Raw genomic sequence first — 22,435 nt, forward strand, 5'->3', positions numbered from 1 at the left:
AAGCACCTTCGAAACAAAGCTCGTCAGTACAGAAAAAGGGGTTGCAATAAATCAGGAAAAACAAGATGATAAAAAATATTTTAATTTCATTAGTTTTTTTAAATGAGTAAAATACATCAGATGCATTCCATTACTCATATCAGAAATATATACCACATTTTCATTTGACCCAACCCTGTCTTGGCTTCTACAGCGTTGCTGTCTGAAACTCTTATTGGTCAGAACTGGGCACATAAAGATGATGTCACAGGCAGGCAACATTGCAGGCGGAAAAAGACAGACCTTAGAAAATGAGGCAGGCACACACCTACTTTACAGCATCATCACCAGATCATTGACAGGCATACTGTATAAAATACAACCATAAATTAACAAGTAATTAGCTATGTACAGTACGGTTTAAAAAATAAATAGTCTCATTTCAACTTGGTGCAAATAAAAGTGCTTTTTTTTTTCTCTTTAAAACTGTCAGTCTGATACATTCCTTTTCTAGAACTCATCTTCTTGACATCATACAAAATAAAAACACTTTGGTTTGCTTTAAAACAGAGCCCAAATGAAATATAATGACGAGAAAAGGAGTGAGAGACAGTTTTTGGATGCAATGCCGCACAATAGTCACCACAATTTGCTGGAAAATGACTACATATAGTAGTAGACGCATACACATCAGGTATTCTAACAATCCCTTTAGGCATTATACAAAGCCATCCCTCACGAGTCACAGAGTGGGTTTGCTGAGGAGGCTGTAATCAGTTAGCAACGTCGCTCTTAGGGGATAGTCTGTTATTGTCTTTCAAGTGGATTCCCTTAACAAAAAAAAGAAAAAGAAAAGCAGTGGTCCTTTGGAGTGACAGATCTGAGCCTGTTGATATTTAAGCATGGAGATGGATGGGCAAGGAAGGAGGGAGCGGAGAGAGTAGACAGACAAAGTGAGAGGGTGACAAAATGGCAGAAGAGAGCTAGTTGCGGTGGGAAGAGAGTTTAGAGTATAAAGGCAGAGACACAGACAGACACAGGGGGTGGGGGGGCAAGCAAAGCTAAAGAAGTAGAGGCTGAGAGATGGAGGCAGGGATCAATAGGATGAGAGCAGACCTCCTCAAATGTAGCCTGTGCTGTGATCTTTCAAGAGATGCTCAGCGAGAAGCCCAGGAGACCATCCCTTAAGACAGGGTCGCAACCCCGCTCACTGACGAATGAGGGAACCGCAGAGAGAGCAAATGGAGGGAAGCATGACGGGAAGAAGGATCTGAAATAGCATAAAACACACACATACACACATACACTCCTCCTTCCCTGACATCTCAGGCCTAAGTCCCCTTGGAGCCTTGTCACACAATGACTTGCTGCTCATCTAGCATCTAAGCAAACTCTACACCAAGTAACAGCTGGCACTTCTGCTGCAACGCACACATACACACACACACAGCGACTGGATCTAGGCATCAGTCTACAGCTGGAGGGGAGATACAACTGTAACGCACACCGACACTAAGAAAAGCAACTCGTCTTTGATTGCATAAATGCGTATACGCAAACACTCTTACATACACAGTTCACATATACAAGCCTCTGTCTCTGGAAAGACTGATCAAAGTTGAGCTTTGGGCACAGGAGGTGGGGCAGATGGAGAGGGCGGCCAGCCTGGGGCACAGCATCACAGAAAGCATGTTTGCGTTTGTGTGTCAGTTGTTGGTGCGCGTGTGCCTGAGAGCGGGGAGAATGTTCCTGTTCCAATACAATGTTTTTCATCTGTCAGCGTGTAGGTACAGTAAGGCGTGCGTGTTCGAGATCTCTGAGAGGAACTGCGCGTTTACGCGAGAGGAGGATGTTTGTGCCTCCGAAACACAAGATGCTTAAGCGCAGAAGCATGTGTGCGTGTGGCCGTGAACGCGCTCGCGTGTGGCCACCGAGGAAAACACATGGGGGAGATGAGAGGGAAGGAGACCAGCCTTTCAAACAAGATTAGAGCTGCGGCTGCCTCAAGGCCCGGCTGCCTGACGACACTCTGCATAAACTGGGTGACATCTATATTAACACCACGACGGCGGGCCCAGTCTGCCGTGCCGCCTGACAGAGAGAGGAGGCGACTCATTGAATGACAGAGGATTTTGACATGGTTCAAATGAGTCAAACAAGGCAACAGCTACTGATAAAGTTTTCAGGTGTAACACTAATTGTTTACTACAGACTCAGACCTAAAAAAAAAGGAAGTTAATCTGGCCATTGTATTAAAGCACAAACAAGCCTTCAGCCTGTTGATCCAGGTTTGTGTTTGTGTAAAAGGAGATATCTGGAGGCTACCACCGTAATTGCTAATCAACTTGGCTGGCTGAGTTAAGTGGAGACAGTCCAAATTACTGCCAGTGAAAGTAACACTGCCACATCCAAGAGGGAAAGGAGAGAAAACAAAACACACTTCAGTAGAAAAACAATTACAAAATATAAACATATTAACAAAATCATTCAATAACTTAAACGGGAGCTTAAAGAAAGAAAGAAAGAAAATTGAATGCGGTATAAGGCTTCTCCCTTGATAAACACACCAAGTGTCATTTTCTTTTTTTGGAACAGCGAGAATAAATGTTAAACTAATTTTACTTATTGTGTGACACTTGTGGGAAGCTGTCAGAGTGATGGAGAGAAGCAGCAAGGAGAGTGGCTCACACGGCTGATGTAAAGGTCATTTCATCCATCCTTTCCACTTGCCTTTAAAAAAAAATCTAAAGCATTATGGTTACGGTAATAATTTAAGAGGTTTCTCGCACTCATTTTGTTTCATACAAAAAAGGACATTTTGGGAAACAACTGTACACCATGAGTAATTAAATAGGAAAAACGAGTTGAAGAGAATTAAACAGGAAATAAAAACAAAAATGTTAAAGGATAGCTGAGCCGAGCTGCTCCAGAGGAGTCGTCCTCTTGTTCCTCGGTGTCCAGTAATAGACCGAGTGAGGAAAAGTGGAGAAGAGAGGAGTTGGTGGGCGGACGCAGTCATCTACCCGGGGTTGTTTTTCTTCCTTTTATTTGGACTGGGATTGGGATCCAATTTCAGCTCTCGGTACTGCACCTGTTAAAACACATAGAAACACGCACGCACACACACCACCCGGTCAGGTGGAAAGAGCAAAGGATGCTTGAATAGCACAGAAACCCTCCAGAGGCTCTAGTCCAGCTGTGTGGAACAGTGGCCTCAGGGAAGAGATTACACACTGATTACAGCGCGCGCACACACAGATGCGGACGCTCACACGCGCACACACTGACACGATACGTGTGCGCTGTTCAAAGCTCCGACTGCGTGCTCGCTCGCAGATGCACACAAATACACACGTACTTTCACAGATGTGCTACAGTGGCCTAGGGGAAGGGATCACACAAACAAACAAAGAACAGGGCAAGGGCTCATGGGAAAGCTTGGAGAGACAACAGAGTCATTTTGGTATAGCAAGATGGCGAGGAGTGAAAGGGCAGGAAGATGGGAACGAGACAGAATGAAGGAAAAAATGCACCATAACCCGTTCAGAACCAAGGTTTGAATAACTGTTAGCAATATTAATACACTCCTCATCCTATGTAGCTTGATACATACTGCTTTTATATCAGAAGGATTATATGACCTGCTACTAATTTAGGGATAAAGTTACATTTTGATCAAAAGGAGCCAATTAAAAATATCAGCAAACTAAATTCTCTGACCAAATTTTGACTCTTTGCTGTATCCTTTTCTTGGCTGAGAGATAAATGAGCACACTGGAGATTTTCGTGGGACAAAATACAATCTCTTCTCCATGTTTCACTCTATAATCAAAGCTGTATCAGTCACAGCCAGACATCTGACATGGAGAGCTTTCCTCCTTCTCAGGAATGAGTGGACAGTATGGATGACATCTACCTGATGAGGCTCCTGCTTCTGGATGGGCTTTCCTACGCTTATCCCACGTCAGCTGTTAAGTGCAGAACAGCGACATCGTCTAATAACATGACTAAGAAGGCAAAAGGACGATTTTACTTTAAGTAAAGCCCCAATCTGTTGCACATCTGTATACATCATGACCCTATTAGGCCACAGCTGGAAGAAGCTGTTTTATATTTTGGGATATAAATTTATTTGCTTTCTTGCTGAGAGTTACACGAGAAGAGCGATACGGCTGTCACATATGTCAGCTAAATAAGGAGCTGTAGCCAGCATCTGGTTAGCTCAGCTGAGAGAAAGAGAGAAACAGCTAGTCCGGTTCTGCCCAAAGCTAATAAAATCCACGTAGTGAACAGATGAGATTTTACAGCTGGTTTTGCTGTGGATCATTTCTTGATCAGGAGCAGCGACCTCCTGGAGTCTTGTTGTCACCGTTTTAAAATTTGTTTTTTTGTACAAATGAAGTCAACGAGATATAATGTCTTCATTGTGTGCTTTGGAGGTGCTGGCAGGCACATCTTGTTACCTTTGGCAAGCTCTAAGCTGTTCCTATTGTTTTATACCAAACTGAGCTGTGCAAATCATATGTCCGTGCCAGTTAATGGACACATATGAGAATGGTATCAGTCTCGTCACTTTTTTTCACAGCAAGAAAGGGAAAAACAAAGCTTTTCTAAAATGTTAAACTACTCCTTAATCCTATAAATTACCAGGACATTATTTTTGTATCTGCACTGCATCGCTAAACCACTTTAAACAGACATTTTAGTTGCGTATTGCCTCACTTCATCACTTCATAAGATGCTTAGCGTCATCACTCAGGGAGTGTCACAGTATGTCTCAGCAACAAGAATTGATTCACTCTTGACAGAATCCTTTCCAAAGATGGTGAGCCGATCCTAGAAACTGCTCTTACGTGGAAGTGATGGACAGTCAGATGCAAACGGCATCACAGTGGCTGAGTATCAACAAACAGAGGCTGTCACACTCGCTTTCAAATGTGCACATCCGTGCATGCGCGCACAAATGCAGTTGCTAGTCTAGACAAACTCAAGGAAGCGACAAGCACTAGCCACTGAATACTAATAGAAAAAAAAAATAGACTTAACAGTGACTGCACCAAAGAGCCAGAATCGTCTGAGGATTCCCTCCTAAGTTGATGTACTATAGGCTACTCTGCCTGGCTGACTGACTGACACTCTCTCTGATTCTCCAGGAAGACAACAAACCGACATCAATATGGTTTCTCTGTTCTGTCTCATGGTAGTTCTGTCTACTGTGGACAGGAACAGCAGCATCTTTCAGCACCGACTGGGAACAAGCCTTTATCATCCATCTTTTACTGGTTCCCACTGTCGCTTCAATGAAGCCTTCCAGTCCTGTGCCTGCAAAGCCCAAACACATGTCCACATGTGTGTATGTGCTTCAAAATGCAGATACTCATATACAAATGAACACCAGCAAAGACAAAGAATGCACAGATGCCCACATAAAGAAAACCTAGGCACTTTTTTTTAACATTATCAAATCATATAAAAAAACAAACAAAAAAACACACACACACACACACACACACACACACATCTACTGTGGGTTATTTTGCTTCCTCTGTCTCACAGTGCTGGTCACCAATGTCCCGTTAAGGTGCTTACAGAGTGGTTAGGCCAGCATGTGTTGCTCTCTACGCCTCACTAAGCAGCCAGACTGCTCTGATTCCGATCTGGATACTCCACACTGTCCACAAGGCAAGCTAACAACATACTTGTATTTATACAAGGTAACATACAGCTGTACAAATACAGTCTGTTTGTTGGACACAGTCAGGAAAGAAGTAAGACTGCACGCCGAAAGGCAATCCAGGTAGAGGAAAGGAGAATGATGAGGAGCAAGATAAAGAAGGGACAGAAATAGACAACAAAAAAGGAACAAATCAACAAAGGGAGAAGGAGAGAAAACAATGAGAGGAAAGAAGAGACTGGGTGAGACAGTGAGACAGAGGGATATCTGTGGATGCTCGGGTGATGACAGATATGTGGGTGGGGATCCTTTTATAGCCATGCCAACTAAAGCAGACAACAGAACAAAAACCCAGGGGACAGAGATGGTTTGTATGGCCCTGTGTGTGTCTGTGTGTGTGTGTGTGTGTGTGTGTGTGTGTGTGTGTGTGTGTGTTTATGCAGTGGTAGTTCTGTTAGGGGACCATGACAGTGCTGGCTGAGTGCCCACATTGACTGCAATCAATGACAGTGGTGCGTCTGTAGAAGAACAAGTGGGTGAATTGCTGAATGATTGAATTCACTCGTGAGCAAAGGAATAACAGCACGTCAGCGCGGACATCTATTGTACTCATCATCGAATAACTAAAAGCAAATTAAAAAGATCCAACTTTAATAAAGTGTTTCTCCATATGTAGCTCATTCGCATCTTTCGCTGTTAGTTTTAAACAAGTCAGTATGAATCCAAAAAGTAGGACAGGTATTGTGCGTGATCACTGAATGGCCAAACGCCTACAGGAGCAAAGAAGATACACGGCAATTTAATTCCGTGCGTTGACATTCCTGTCCAAACAATTCCTGTTTGTGAGTGAATGCAAACAAAGAAAAGTTTGGTTGTCAGTAGAAAGTAAGGTTTTGTTTCTCATGAAGAGTTGCGAAGGGGATCAACAAAAAGAAATAGTGCCAACAACAACATTTCAATCAAAACAAGAGTTTTCACTGTGAAGAGCTGCCAGCCGGGAGAAATGGGGGCTCATGCATCACAGGTTCAATTCCAGCTCGCAGGTGACAGGCCCGCCTGATGTTACACCCTTGGCTCCCCACTCACCTCACCTAATAGCACACACGCAAAAGCACCCACACAGGCGCCAAAACCAGTGGAGGCAAGAGCTAGTTAAAGTAAAAAAAACAACAAAAAAACAAAAAACAAAAAGGAAGAAGAAAAAGAAAACGCAGAGGAGGCGAGGAGAAAGTGGGACGTTAGTAAAATAAAATGAACCAAAATTGGGGGGAAAGTAAAAAGTGAGGTAATGCAGCAAGCACACAAGCAATTTGGTACACGAGCGGGGAACTTAAAGGGAACATCGACAAGAGAAGCGGCGGGTAAAGACCCAGCACTGCTCAAAGGCTGCTCCACCCTCGCTCCTCTCCTTTCCCAAATGTTGACAGTACAAGTGCAAAACAGGCTTTGAAGTGTGCTCCGCTGAAGGGGAGCGTGTACCATGCATAGTGCTTCGTTTAACCGTGTTACCCACAAAGCATCCCAGGACCTGCTCTTCCCTCACTGCCTCTCATGTTCTCTCACCCCCTTTCACACTGAACCTTTGACAGTGTTTTGATGTTGCCAGTGTGGGCAGACAGACAAGGCGAAACCAAGGTGGCTGATAGTGAGCAAAAAAAACAAAAAAAAAAGGTGGGGAGGGAAAAAACGCAAATAGGCGAGTAAATAAATTGATTCAAAAAAACCTGAGCGAGCTATATTTTAACGACACTATGTCATTCTCCCTTTCAGTCCTTTTTCGCGCAAAGCACGAAACTCGCCGGGTTTCATCTCGTGCGACACCTAAACGAGCATAAGGGTTATTAAATGTTTCCAGGGAAGCACTGCTGTGTACAGTTCAGACATCTGCAGATTGGAAGATTCAGCAATCGTGTCTATTGTTGTGTTGGAGAAAAGGCATTCCAAGGTGACGTAAATCAGTAAGTGAGGGGAAAAAAAGTAAGGAAAACTTTTGCCTGTTAGCTGTTGTGACAAGACACAGACTGAATAGTGACTAATTGCCCTCTTGCAATGAAATGTTTAAACCTCTTGCAAAAGTGGGAAGGGCACAGCGAAGGAGAGAGAGACCTCTAGTAGATGTGAGTGATGGCATTTGGCACCGTTTCAGCCTTTAACTATCCTGCCTTTGTCCCCTGCACGTCCGATGAGGTTTCATCCCCAACATAAATGTTGTCTAAAAATATTAACCCGACTGCCCGCTGTTCATTAGCCGCTAAATTGGAATTCATGCTTATTTTTGTATTGGGGATTTGATCCAGCTCCTTTACACCGATCATAAAGGGCCACTTGGCATGCTAATTGCCTTGCCCCCCATTTACGCACTCCCTGGCTCGCATGGCTAATGGTGTCGTAAAACATACTAGTGCGCTGACACCTCCCAAACACCAGGTAGGGAATACTTGGCGCTATTAAGGTCCTGAGCATGGCCTCGTTTAAGAGGGTATGAAGGATTCCCCGGTATCATCCGTTATCACCAGCGAAAGATCCAAACCAGACACAAGAAACTGTAATCCAAAGAGAGACGGTTGCTCCTTTAAACACACGTGTGCTAAACATCATGCCAGCCTTTAACATGGGTGCTCACAGAGAGAGATAATGATTTAAGTAAACTGTTGAAGTGGTAAAAAGAAACTGCAGCTCCCAGGCTCCGCTGGTGATTTAGCTTTTACAGGGTGTCTGGCAAAGCTGTTAGGGGCCTAGTATCAGTATTTTGAGAGGCTTCCTTTGGTAAAGTGCCTTCCATTCACTGTACGAATGCTGACAAACAAATGTTACTGCAAAGTCATTTCCGTGCTACGCACAATATAAAGAAAAATTAAAAATTAGGGAAGACTAAGGCTATGTCCCACAGCTTCTGCCTTGCTCTATTGTATAGCCTCAGTATATGCAGTGTATGAACTGTGGACCAGTGTGGCTGCCCTTTGTATAGAAAGTCATTAGAACCTCATCAGTTCTGGCACTGAAGCACCTTCAAATGATGCGGAACAGTACACTGAAATACCCCAACCCACCTAACATGCACAACGGCTGGGAAAACTGTGTGTGAGAGTGTGTGTGTGTGTGTGTGTGTGTGTGTGTGTGTGTGTGATTATATATGTGTGTGAGGTCACACTGAGGCCCAGAAATAGTATTCATTAGTCATCCAGGATGTCAAGCATAGTGGGCCCCTGCACCAGTACTACTGGGTGCCATAGACACGTGCCCGTGAGGGGACACTCCATTTAGACCCCAGCACCTCTGTGCATCATTTGAAAGCCTCAAGGGCTCAATCCCCACAGACGTCTTTGACCCAGCGAGACGGGGGCAGGCAATGAGGTGAACCCACCACCGGAGGCAGCGACCGGACGCACTGCAGAGCAGAACGTTCCGGTCTGTTTTTAGCCAATGACCGCAGAGCAGGGTGCCTTCTCAGAAAACTAATTTTTCCGTGACCATCACGGGTTTGACTAGCTGAATTTCACTGACCTGTTCCTATTTGCAGAAATAAACATTGGCACTGGCTTAACGGGCACGTAAAACAAAGTTTTACTCTTGCTTTCTGCCCTCATCGCCCCTCATGCTTTTCTATTTTTGCCTTCATCTTTTCTCTAATTTTACCCTTCTCACCCCTTCATTCACCCTCGTTGCTCTCAGCGCCTCCAAACTCTCAGTGAAACCTGGCAACAATTACCATTCCAACAGCTGCAGCAATAACCATTACAGTAGCACTTACAGTATTACTTATACAGTAGGCACAACTCCAGCAGCATGGGCACCAGACCAGAGCACTGTGTCTACCCCCTCTTTCCCTAGCCAGCAGGCCCTCATTAGGGGCCTTGTAAAGGCCTCATACCTGCCAGGCAAGGGCCCCTTCACCCTTCAACTCCTCCAGGCTCCAGGTGTGTAAGGTGGCTGCACTTCACCAGAGGGGACAGCTTGGGCTCATTTAACTCGATGGCTACTTGCCCTGTGCCTGCTGCTGCAGCAGGCCCCTGTAAACTACAAAACTGTAAAACTGCACGGGGGCAGAGAGGGGGAGTGGGGTACAGGGGGCTGGCAGGGGTGCGTAGGGGAGCAAGGATTATGACCCCGTAAAGATGAAAGAAGTTGCGGGCAACAAGCGATCAAAGAGGAAGTGTGTCAGCAATGATATGGCAGGGAATTGGTCATATCAGAGGCCCCAGGTCGTTCAGTCTCAGCCTCCATCTGTGTGCGTTTGTGTGTGCGTACTGAACTCAGCTCAGCGGGGCCTAACAGCCACAATGGAAACCATTGGTGCTGGATAACACAACAACTTTCACAAGCTGCCGCTTAATTGCAGTTTAAACTGCACTAGGTCCTGGGCAGCACAGCATGTTACTGTTAGCATAGACACACACACACACGCACACACACCTATATTTTACCTGAGAAAGCATCTGTAGTCATCAGCCACAAAGTTAATCTGATCTCACGGTTAATGTAGAAGCAAAACCGCATGGGGCTGGTTAAGTCTTGGTTTACACTCTGTTTCAATTACTAGCAAAGCTGTGAGACAGCATCTAACTGTAATTGTGTGTGAGTGTACGTGTATGGAGTCAATCAACCTAGTTATATGCTGGCCACTAAACTCACTTAACCTTGTTATCTTACTACACAGCTCCAGCCATGTATGTGGAAATTGAATTAGACTTGGAAGCTTTTAATAGGAAAACACAGAAACAGCTTTGAAACAATTAGATTAGATGTCTGTATGGCTAAAACAATGAATAGTCAGTTCAGCCTACATGAAAGCACAACAGTGAGGAGTCAGAGATCACGAGGAAGAGGGGGAAAGAAAACAGAGGAGACAGAGGAGATAATAAAAGAAGCCCTAGCCCTTGTCCAAGCCCGGAACTGACAGATGATGATAGTCATCTCAAAAAAGATATAAAAAATGAAACATATAAAATTTCACCCACCACTTGTACATCTGAGGGCACTCTGGACAGAAAGTCTAGCAGCTCGTTGTTATCAATGGTGTAGGGATCTCGTAGCTTCTTTGTAAATTTATTCACTCCTGCAGAGAGAAAAGTGGGGGCAGACGGGTAAGAATTGAAAGAAGGAAAGACAGAGACATCTTTATATTTGTTGTACTGTCTCTGTGTGCTCACACAAAAAATATCATGGCACACAGATTTATTTAGCTAGAGTATCTGAATGTTCTTATATACTATATGATGTAATAAAAAATACAACATTAGCTCACCCCAGGCCAGCAAAATATATCGGAGAGGGATGAAATAGAGGATGATGGTGGCCACTCCGAGAGCCACGATAGCTAACCAACTTAAGAAAGGCACAGTCCAGTTAAATGTGCTGCAAAGAGAGGAGATGGAGAGTAATATAAGCAGCAATGCTTACTCCAGATATAATAAAAACATGCTGAGAAATAATGTAGGAATGAGTCAGCAAAGTTTAACAGGTTGCAGGGAGAAATTTTTACACCTTTTTGAATTCATTAGTGTGAATGTTAGAAAGCACTTAGATGTAGAAAAGCACTTTTTTAGAAACGGTTCTTTCACTTGTATCTTCAACTATAACTTTTAATGAAACAAAACTTTCTGCGTATGAACCGTATGTTAAAAAAAAAAGGCTGTCAGTACATACAGGGATGTAAAAAATGAATAAATAAATGCTTTTGTGTAAGTGCATGCAGTGTATTTAATCTAATATCTGCATGACAAAAGGTAATGCAAGGTCAAGTAAGATATGGTGGACATAAAGACAAGCAGTCTTTCTATTTGTTCCCCAGGGTTGGGTGTCACACTGGCATTAATTCTTGAGAGCGGCACTAAGTTATACTCAGTTATGCTGGCAAAGGGAACCGGCCAGAGTGGCAGAAAAAAAAGAAAACACAACCAAAACAACAACACAGGGACGTGCGGAGCAGAGCAGAGCGGGCCGGGTGCCGAGGAGCAGGCTTACGACTCACTTCTTTATCCTCTCGCCATAGGAGGCCACTTCATCTAGCGCATTCTGCACACTGATGCACACGTCCTGAATGGCATAAAGCTTGTTCATGAAGCCCTTTCTTTCTGAGTCCTGCAAGAGGACAGATAGAGATGTAGGCGAGAGACAGAGAGAAAGAGAGGATGAGGGAGGAAGACGTGGAGGGAAACAGAGAAGAGACAGGAGGAGAGAGAGAAGAGAGAGGCTGGGCACAGGCGTCTTTGTGAAAACAATACATTTTAAATAGCGTCAAAGATTTGGAGTGGGGAGCCAAATCACCGGATATCCTGCATAAAGTGACAGAGTGCTTTCATTCCAGGCAGTAATAGAGATATAAAGTTGGCAGAACAAATCAAAATGTTTTCCTCCTTACGAATCCTCACACAGGCAAAATTTGAATATGTGAATAGGCAGAGAGAGAAGCAGAATTAAACTGAAAGCCGAATGGATAGATCAATCTTTGGGCTCGCTCTCTCTCTCTGCTGCTGCTGCCAACACAGCTTGGAAGACCAGGCAGAGCTCTCTTTTGTCCTCCTGGCTGGCACAGTGTGATGATGTCACCAGCCGTGACATCATTATCATCCTTATTAACACTGTCACTCACCACCAAGACTTCAGAGTGGGAGGGGTCAGGGGGAGTCACAAAATAGGCAGGCAATCTGAAGCCGACAACCCCTGCCCTTCTTACCGAAACAAAGTGAAGAATTTAAAAAGTCATGCAACAGTCAACGAGCTGCTGACTGACAGGCAGGGGCACGACGGATCTGGACAAAATGAGGTGACAGAGAGCAATTAAACGCCATTGGCTGAGTGAGGACATCGACACGCAGACTGGTTGTTGCAATATGTGAATGGTGGACATGCTCAGAAGACAAAAGGGTAGAAAAGAACTATCCAGGAGAAAGTCGTACGAGTATTATGTGCACTATCGTGGGTGACCTGTTAATAATGTGGCAGGAGGAGGTGATTTTTAAACAAATTGGTGAAGGAGGAGAAGGCTGTAATTACAGGATGATCATGTGAAAGTTCTCTACCACATCAATGGTGTAAACACCTGTAATAGAAGAAAATAAATTACAGATGCCAAAAACAGTGAGATAAGAAATGGTTTGAATGGAATAAGCTGAAGAAAGTAAATATTTTACACAGTAAAACAAAAAAAACCCCTCAAATCTTAATCAAGAAAAGTTTCCCCAAAACCAAAAGATGATGATATAACCACACATGCCTAGTATTTCTCTCTGTGTGTAGGAAAGACTATGTTACTGATGAAGATTGATGGACGTTGCTAGATTAGAGAAGTAAAGCTCTAAGTAATTATAACTACCATCGCCAAAGAAGACAGTGAAGCAGTCAAAGACCTGAAACCTTCAGGACCTCAAAGGCCTTTACCACATTTCCATCTTGAGGCCAGCCACCTCACCACAACCCTCCCACTGAGACCCAAACTGCCCCCCAAACCCACCCTCGTCTTTTTGCTCTCCGTCCAGGATCAGATAATGTGAAAAATGAACCATGGAGCAGTCAGGGAGACCACATGGCCTCCCCAGCAAAACCACACAAGACAAATAGATATAATTAGACAGCGTCTCTGGGTTATTTTTCTTCGCAAATATTTTACAAGACTCCCTTTCTTTCCTCCTCCCGCTGTCCTCCTCTTCTAAGGCCTTTCCTCAAAGTCCATCTGTTTTTCATTGCTGAGTCAAACAAATCTCAGAACGCAGGGTCTATTGTGCTGGGCTTGGTGAGGCCGAGCCGAGCCAGGCTGGGCCGGGTCAGGACGTTTTATTTTCGGTCCTGGGCTCAGGGGAGAGTGTTTGAGGGCCACAGGAGTGGTGTGAGAGACCGGGCGGGGGTGGAGAGGATAAGTCAGAGGTCATTTGAGTATAAACCATTGCCACATGCCCTTCGGACTGCGGTCTGACTCCTATTTCCTGTCTTCAAACACGGCTTGGGGAGGTGGGAGGTAGCAATAACACCGAGGGCCACGGAGAACCTTGTTTTCCCAGCTTCCCTGCACACTGCGCACATATGGAGTCAGGCAACCTGTTCTTATAATGGAACCTAATATGCACACAAACACACACACCCTACAGCTATTAGATAAGGTTGATCTGCACACCTGGTCTTGCTGCGTGACTCTACAAACAATATCCCAACAGAGATTAGATGATAGGGGTCCTTGATTTCAAAAGGCAGTTTCTTTTTCTACTGAGCATGTTCGCACTACAGTGTCATGACTAATAGAGAAAGTACTCATATCAAAATAAAATCTGCGCTTCTCAAGAGCAGATCCATTACAAGTTTTTTAAATAAAAGACTTGTTTTTCATGCTTTGAGCACATGTAGTTTGCAAGAACCGTGTGTTTCAATTAGCTCACATGTGGTAAGTAATTAGAACATGGTTTTTCCACTCTTGCCCAGCTTCTTGTCTCACTCAGGAGGAGCGAGTGCTTTACAGGAGTCTTAGGACCTGTATTTCCATCTGTGTCTTCCTGTTTCTGTCAGGGAGACTAAGTGGGTTTGTTTGGAGAAGTGAAGGCAAGGCTAGTAAAATCGACTCTGGCTAGGCCTCTCTCTGATTTAGCTTGGCCACAGATGCAAGCCATTTTAATGCTCAAAGCATGCTACAAATCCCAACACCTACAGCAACCCGGTCGTGATGGATGATGCCGCTTGGCTTGAATCAGCCAGGCAACATCATGAACTTGCCTAATGTGTTTAGCATCATTAGTTTTAAACACTCCAGCTTCATCTATACACAATCGATAGACAGACAGACAGACAGACAGAAAAGTCAGCAGAATATTCTACTACTGTGCATTAGAAGCTCCATAAAGACAGTTGGTGAATGAGATGCTTCCTTGTGCAGAAGGAATTACTTGACATCAATTAACTGTCATCAAGTCGGTAGCTGAAATATTTAGTGAGTTAGTGTCCTTTGTTGGGTGAGAGTTGCATGTTTTAATGGCATGGATGCCATTTAAAGAAAATAAATGCATCCCTATGTCCAAGGTTTGCATCATTGTTTGGATGTGTGAAGTGCGGTATGAAATCTCAGCCTTTATTGCCCAGCAGCCGAACAGCAATAAAGGCTCGTTAAAAGTGATGCGAGTTGTTTATATGTGTTAAGGAAAAATAACCCCTCAGTGATACCAGAGAGAGCCCAGGGACACTCTCACACACACACACAGTCAAAGAAACAGCCAAGTCAGGCTAACCACATTGCACTTGCTGGTAAATTGTGGTAAACAAATGTGGTAAACTCCTTGAAAACTAACTTAAATATTTAACAAAGGGAAGATGCACAAAGCCCGGGCGCACTCGACTGTTCCATTTCTCTCTCAGAAAGACACCACCATCACACCAAAGTACATCTATATGCAAAAGTGCAAAGTGAGCAGTTGTAAACTTTACAAAGACAGTTTGTTCTTCACTGACCCAAGGCCTAGAGCTAAACAAGAGAGAGGTCACTGAGGACTTCGCCTATTAGGTTGGACTCAAATATCTGTCCTATATCTACTTGGTGGAAAAGAGAGAGCCATTGGAGACTATTTTAACCTCTGATCACACTGTTCTCCCTGCTGATTTACGCCATAAAAATGATAAACCTAACCGTTATAATGTAGCGGCATATATCCCATCAAACTGCAAAATGAGTCTGAACCACAAGCGGCTGCAGCTCATTGCCGCTGTGCTAAAATTGCACCTGTTTTTCTTTGTTTTTCCTTTTTTTTGCCCCTCTCACTCTGGCAGCACAGTAAAAATTGAAATGTCATATAAAATGTGACAGGATGCTAATATGTGGCTCCCAGAGGGCATCTGAAAGCGTTCTTGTTGATTTTGTAACTGCAGAGAGAGATGACATCCCTCCCATTTCCACCCCAGGAAAAAAAAAACAACAAAAAAAAACCCACTGAAAAGTTGAACAACTTGAGGAATGCTAGAGGGTGACACGAATTCAATTTCCAAAGCCTGCGAAAGAACTAGCAATGACACGATAATAAATAGTGCATATGATTAGCATCTACTGTATATTTAAATTAGGTGTGTCGCTACTGAACAAAAAAGAAAACAATGATTTTGTGTTGATAAAGATGTTATTTGGGCGTGCATTTTCTTTTTAATTAGTGGAAATAAAGAAAATGATTGATGAAAGTGCATGTCACTGGAAGGAGAGCAGGCCTTTATTGGTTCATTTGCATTCACCCATGGCATACTGTTCTCTCTAGTGGCGATGTGTCGAGCACTGTACATGAACCACAAGTCGAAACAGAGCACTATAGAGACAGCTTACCCGAAAATGAAAAAGCAGGAAAACATAGAGAACATAGAAAAGAAAAGCTTCCAAAATTGTATTTTATATAAATAAAAACTCCAATTTTCACTGCTGAATTTCTGTTAATCAACACCTTCCCCTTGTTTCTAGTTTTTAAGATTAAATCTGTTTGTGAGCTAAGCATTTTTTGTGGTTTATTTTTCCCATTTTCATGTGTTCATTAGCATTTTAAGAGTAATAAAAATATCAAATGAAGCATGGAACCCATTTTTCTTATGTTGGCCATTTAAATAGTTCAGCTGCTCTAAAGCTATTGTGTTACCGAGGTCTATTCCAAGTAATACCAACTCCACTGGGGACAAGATGAGTCACAGATTTTACCAATTGGGAGTTAAGAAAGGCCCCCTGGGGAATAAAAAAAGAAGAAAAAAAAGGACCCAGTGGCCTAGAATACCATCTCTTTTCTGTTAGGAAATGACAACAGGACAAGACAAAGACCCTGTGAATGGCCTCAGATACCACCCTGCAACCTGGCACCTCGCCAGCGCCACATGAAAGGGGCAGATGTTCGATTTTTTTTTTTTTTTTTTAAATCGGTGGGTACCATTTTAATAAATAATTTATCCCATATAACAGCTAATCCATGGGCAAATGGGTGAGGGGGGATACATTTTTTTCCATCTTGACCTCTCTTTCTCTAAACATAATACAGAAATATTTGTGTTACTGTGCTGTTGAGATGCACAGCACGTCCAGTAAAGATGAGAAGGGGCATCCTGAATCCTGCTCCTATAGGCCGGAGCAGAAAGACTGTATATGTATTTTCCTGCGTTCACATGATGTGCTGCATTGCTCGTTTGAGAGAACCTGTGTGTGCCGAGGGTTGCTTCAACACAGTCAAAGACAAGCTCCAGTTAAGTCTGTCAGCTGAAGGTGGCCCGCGCACGCACAATGCTCTCTAGCGCTAATTAGTCTCTTCACCCAGCCAAGTCCCATTGCGGGGATAAGTTTACACATACTGTATATAAAAGAGAGCGTTAGGGGGGAACGAGAGTAGCGAGTTTTTAAAGGAGGCGGCGCTAATATATTTTCAGTTTGACCTCTGCTTCCTGTCCTAAAGAGAAAGGTTTCTGGCGTTATGAGTGTGAGTTTGTGTGCGTGTCTCTAATGCGTCTGGTTGGCAGGAGGTTGTTTGCCACTGATCATCTTTACCCATATCCCCGTGGGGCCTCTCATCACCTCCACCACACCAGCCACTCTATCAAGGCTCAAGGTCAGGTGTGCACACAAAAACATAAATGACTACTACCTCTCAACTTCTGCTCTTGATCACTTGATCACCTTCTCCTGGCCTCCCGCTGCATGCCACGCCCTGAACCGCCATCCTACCTCACCTCTGCTCCCCCTGCTCCCGCACTCTCCTTCCCCTGTCCTTCCCAGGAAGCAGCCTGGCGGAGTGTGATGAATGGGACGACATTAGTCTTGTCCTCTGTTGGCCTGGTTTAGCTGCTCCAGCCCATCTCCCCTCGTCCGTCAGTCTGTCAGTCTGTCTAAGTGCGTCTGTTTGTCTAAGTCTCTCTATCCGGGTTGGCTTAAAACACACAGCATCCCACTGTACTGTCAAATGCCTAAAAGATGAGAGTACATATCAGCTTTCATATTTTTAAAATCAGGGAAACATACAAAACTCAAAGACACGCGTGTCACATTTTTAACTACTCTCATTAATGACATCATATTTTAATCTTGCTGGGGTGAAATTGCACCTCAATCTGTAAAACCTGCTAACCTTGGCATGTTTTTAATTATACATTCATGTTCAGACACACAGGAGATAGAAAAAGCTGTAAAATCTACTGTCTTAAACTTTGTTTTGGAAAGGGGAAAAAAAAAAACAACAGAACGAGAGTGCATTGCTATGAAGTGAAGGGATCACATCTTCAAAAAAGTAAATAAAATATGCATCCTCTCTGTGCTCATTACAGATTTATGACTCTTGTTAAAAGAAAAGGTGGCGGCTGCCTTCTTACATGTCTGACTTTCAAATTCAGACGACACTGCTGTCAAGTGTTGTGCTCCACATTCTGTCCAATGAGAGACCGAGAGGGCTGAGTGTGTGCCATCTCCAACATCCTATTCGGCGAGAGTCTCGATAAGAGTTACTTTGGGTGGATAAGAACACGCAAGAACTCCTCACCTACAGTGCAAGGAGCTGCTCGTTGTAATCCTTTGATGCATAGTTCATCAATCAAAAAGTTCAGTTGGTTCAGCCACTTGTGTGTATGCGATTCAGAACAATAACAGTTGGGGGGAATAGTCATTGTTGCATTAGGCATAATGAGCATTGGGATTTTCTTCAGCAATATGTGACAATTTTGCAGTTCCTGTAGCAACTTTAAAGCAAAAGCGCTGAGAAAAACATTTAAATCACCGCACCAGCCACCGCACACCCATGCACACACACTCAGGGAACTGAAACTCACTCGAAAATGAGTTTGTTAGCTGTCTATTATCAGTGACTTAGGGGGTCATAAGGTGTGAAAGTAGTCCTTATGTGTAAGTGAGTCCTAATTAGTACTTTCAAAGAAGCTTGAATCTAAAAGCTTACTTTTTGGCATGCCAAAAAAAACCCCCAAAAAAACACTACACCAACCTAGAAGAACATTTTATTCCCTTGTGCTCCCTGTTTCTGTGCAAACTGTATCAAAAATAAATAAGCACAAAAGCACTCGAGTGACTCCCATGTCACCTTTTATTGCCCCAGAACCAAAAGCCCCACCAGCAAAACACACTGTCACACCTCAGTCTACACATTTCACCTCAATGTTTAACAAGTCTACAATGCCACAGGGAAGTCAAAGACAAAGACAGGGGCCGCTTTCCATGCTGGAGCTCAGTAGCTTCCCCCATTACCTTAAAAAGCAGGCACAGGCAGAACCCTTGCAGTGGGTTTGGATTTGAGGGTCAAACGTGCAGTGTGTGTGTGGGTGTTAATCGAGACGCGGACATGGGGGACAGGTACTGTACACAAACCCTGACAGGACGGCACACAGAGGCCGCTGGACAGACGATGAGCTAAAAAAGGGAACTGGGAGACAGCAACAAACACCATCGGGAGTCGGTGCCAGAACCACACACAGATCAACTTACCACCATTGCTCGTATCCATTCAAAGTGCCAGGAAGCCAACATATCCTCGAGGATATGGTTTTTATCACGGCTGTCCTCCCAGGGGCCTGGTTTAGGGTCCTTGTGGATAGATTACAGTGAGATGTTCTCTTTACAACCCACAGAAATTAAAGTCAAAAGGTTTAGAAAATGTGGATGTTTTGCAGCTGTGGTCTTATACATTTATATCACCCTGTGCAGGAAAGAAAACAGCAAAAGCACTGCAATCAAAACAGCTTCAGCCTTGCAATGCAGAAAATATTCTTTTTTTCAGTGCTCATCTTTATTTAAACTTTGAAACAACAGCATTGGGTAGTAAAATTCAAACTAAATATGCATCTCCCTGAGTCCACTGGACTATTGCATATCTATCAGGATGAGCGCCCGTGTCCGCAATCTCTACAAAGACCGTGGTCACTGCACTGTAGCGCATAAGAATAGTGCCGAAAGCAAAGAAAAAAAAACAAACCAACAAAAAAAAAAAAAGACCCATGGTGCAAAAAATTACCAATTTTCATTTGAACCAGGCTAGAAAGACTGAGAATGAAGGAGTGATGATAGAAAGCGAAAGACAAAGCAAGAGATATGCATCTGGGGGGAATAGAGATAGTGAGAGATGATCCACCTGATGTATGTGTGTGACAAAGAGGGAAAACAAACAAACAATGCAGTGTGTTTTGCATAGACAGACAATACTCCTCTCTGCCTCTTTCACCCTCCTTTTTGTTTTCATTCCTGCCTCTATTAGCAAAACATGATTAAAATGCAGTTCCTACCAGCGTCTCTGCTGAACAACGGGGGAGAAAAAAAAAAAGACAGTGAGATGGGAAGAAAAATGAAGCGGAAAAGTCAAAAGCATCTTTTACAGCGTGACGCTTTTCATCCTTCACAGGCGGCAAGAAGAAAAGACAGACATTCAAACTTTATTCTCTTCCCTTCTCTCCTGCTCTGTCTCTTTCACCCATTCTCCTCAGCAGCTGAACCCCCCCGATACCTGCATCTCAAGCTCAATAGCCTCCCCAGAACAACATTTCAGTCACACTTTTTCCCCCTCTTCCAGAGCATTGATATAATTCCCAGTGCGCTCTTTAGTCCAATTACATTATGCCATGCCGTTATCTGAGTGATCGGCACAGTGCCGTGACTGGGGCTAAGAGAGGAGTGCGGTGGCTTAGGGAGGTGCTACAGAAGCTCTATGTGCTATCTGGAGACAAGTCGTGGAAACAGCGCTGCATGTGCCCTATTTAACTTTTCATGGAGCGCTCGCTTAATAGTATTGAGTGGAGAAAAAAAAACGGAGAAAAGTTGTGGAGAGAAAGACGACAGTCAGCCACATTTGAAAAGAAACAGAGATTCTGGGTGTTAACATCAACAGCTGAAAGTGGCTGTGAGGCCTGCACTGGATATGTGTGCTGATACTAGCCATCCATCAGCAGTTATACGCTTGCAGGAGAAGAAGCGATGAACACATACACACACACACACGGGCAGGATTGTGTGCGCCCATACATGTTCTGTATGTTGCATGAGTCATGCCTGCAGGGACAGCAGCAGAGGGTGAAATGGCTGTCTCAGCACTACAGATGAGTAGGATAAGGAGAAACTCTGTGGCGGTATGAAGAAACAGGGAATTCTATATAACTCATCAATAGCACCTTTAAAATCTACTACTGATGTGTCAGGTTGGATGTACACACATTACATGAGGATATCCTAAATACTAGAACTATATTAAGCCTCTGCCTCAATAGGTTAAAAAAAAAAAAAACTAAATTATAGAATAGCCGGTGGGTTACTGTTTGACCCCCAAATCTGATGCCTTGAAGAACTGGGTCTATTAAAAAAAAAAACGACGACAAAACATTCACATTTTTTCAGGTCAATGTTCAAACTAAGTAATAACGTCTGCTCTATATTTACTACGAGGAGAAAAACGAGTCGGAATAATCGAGAAACCAAAAAGATGATTTGGTACATGTGGTATGTCTGTGTACGTGTGTGTGTATGTGAGCGAGATATTGATAGATAGGCATAGAGGGAGAAAGAGAGAGGGAGTGCACCGAGCAGTAAGCCCGTGAGCAGGACATGATTGCAGTGTGTATCTTATCTGTGTCAGGTCCTCCTGAGGCTAGTGGAGCCTAGCTGAGCGGAGCACAAGCGCTTCAGTGACCAGTCAACCGTGTGAGGGTAATCTCCTCACTCCTTCAGTCTGTCTCTCTCCCATTCACTCTCTCTTTCCATTTTTCCAGTAAGCCCCCCTCTGGGAGGCAGCTGAGCTGCACACACACATCCACGTGAGACGTTCACACAAACACATTAACGCACACAAACACTCGCACCCGTGCAGAGCCTAAAGGCTACTGGCTCATGCCAGCTCTGGACAGCGAGCCCACAGGTGAGTGGAGACATCACAAGCTACATTATACACTTAAGCCCCTGCAGCCACATGCTTGTAAATACAGGAATGTGCAGCGTGTTTTTGCTATCTCACACTGCTCAAGCTGTATTTCAAGATGGTGAAAGGGGTCTACAAAGATACTGCAGGATGCAGTTTTAAAAGTGTAAGACAGGTTTAAAAGAAAACCATGGATTTGCTTTGTGTAAAAGGCCACAGATACCTGTCCATATCATTTAAGAGATTCCTTTTGGCATTTCATAAAAGAAAATCAAAGACGTGATTTTATAATCAACAGCACAAGCTGAGTTAAAGGTTTTTCGATCATAAATTAGACTACAGGACTCTCAAATCGATGAAAAAATGTAGACCTTTTTATCCCTCAAACACTCATCCTTATATGTAGTATAAATAATAATAACCGTAACTGTTAAATCTAGATACGCAATTTCAATAAATGTGTCTCTTACGTTTATGTGTTACATGAGTAATGCACTTCGGGATAAAAAGAAAAAAATTCCATATCAAGGTGAGTGCACACACACACACACACACACACACACACACACACACACACACACACACACACACACACACACACACACACACACACACACACAATGTGACGGAAGGGAGAAGACAAAAAGAATTAGTTTATGTCTAACATTCTTTCACCCTTCGTGTGCTTGCCTATTTGGCTTTAACAACTCAGCCGTCCCCATCAATTAGTCTAGATGCTGGACTTTCATTGAGATTAAGTGACTAATATCAGTGCTTGCTCACAAGAAAGACACTTTTCACGTCTGCCCAACAATCTGTTAAGTCAAAACACATGTGGTAATCCAAGGCAAAAAGCCTGCAAGGGGTCCTCTATGCAATGAAAAACAGGTGCTCTAGTTTTTGGCCATGTAATACCCCATTTACCCTCTGGAGCAAAGGTTATCCAGCTAAT

The 22,435-nt window shown here is 43.6% G+C and overlaps 1 protein-coding gene across 4 annotated transcripts in view; it reads right to left on the bottom strand.

Annotated features, from left to right (window-relative positions):
• Positions 1 to 66: 66 nt before the first annotated feature.
• mctp1a (multiple C2 domains, transmembrane 1a) overlaps positions 67 to 22,435 on the bottom strand; it is a 66,272-nt gene continuing 43,903 nt past the window's right edge. For 3 of the 4 annotated variants that reach the window (XM_026187637.1, XM_026187641.1, XM_026187636.1), the window contains 5 exons: positions 19,071 to 19,169; positions 11,625 to 11,734; positions 10,899 to 11,008; positions 10,612 to 10,709; positions 67 to 3,070 (listed from right to left, as the gene is read on the bottom strand). In XM_026187637.1, the coding sequence (XP_026043422.1) occupies positions 2,999 to 3,070; positions 10,612 to 10,709; positions 10,899 to 11,008; positions 11,625 to 11,734; positions 19,071 to 19,169 (489 nt within the window). In that variant the 3' untranslated portion in view covers positions 67 to 2,998. The remainder of the gene's footprint in view (positions 3,071 to 10,611; positions 10,710 to 10,898; positions 11,009 to 11,624; positions 11,735 to 19,070; positions 19,170 to 22,435) is intronic. The other variant, XM_026187640.1, reaches the window with a different exon arrangement.

The sequence above is a fragment of the Astatotilapia calliptera genome, chromosome 12 (genome assembly GCF_900246225.1).
Source record: "Astatotilapia calliptera chromosome 12, fAstCal1.2, whole genome shotgun sequence".
NCBI lineage: Eukaryota > Metazoa > Chordata > Actinopteri > Cichliformes > Cichlidae > Astatotilapia > Astatotilapia calliptera.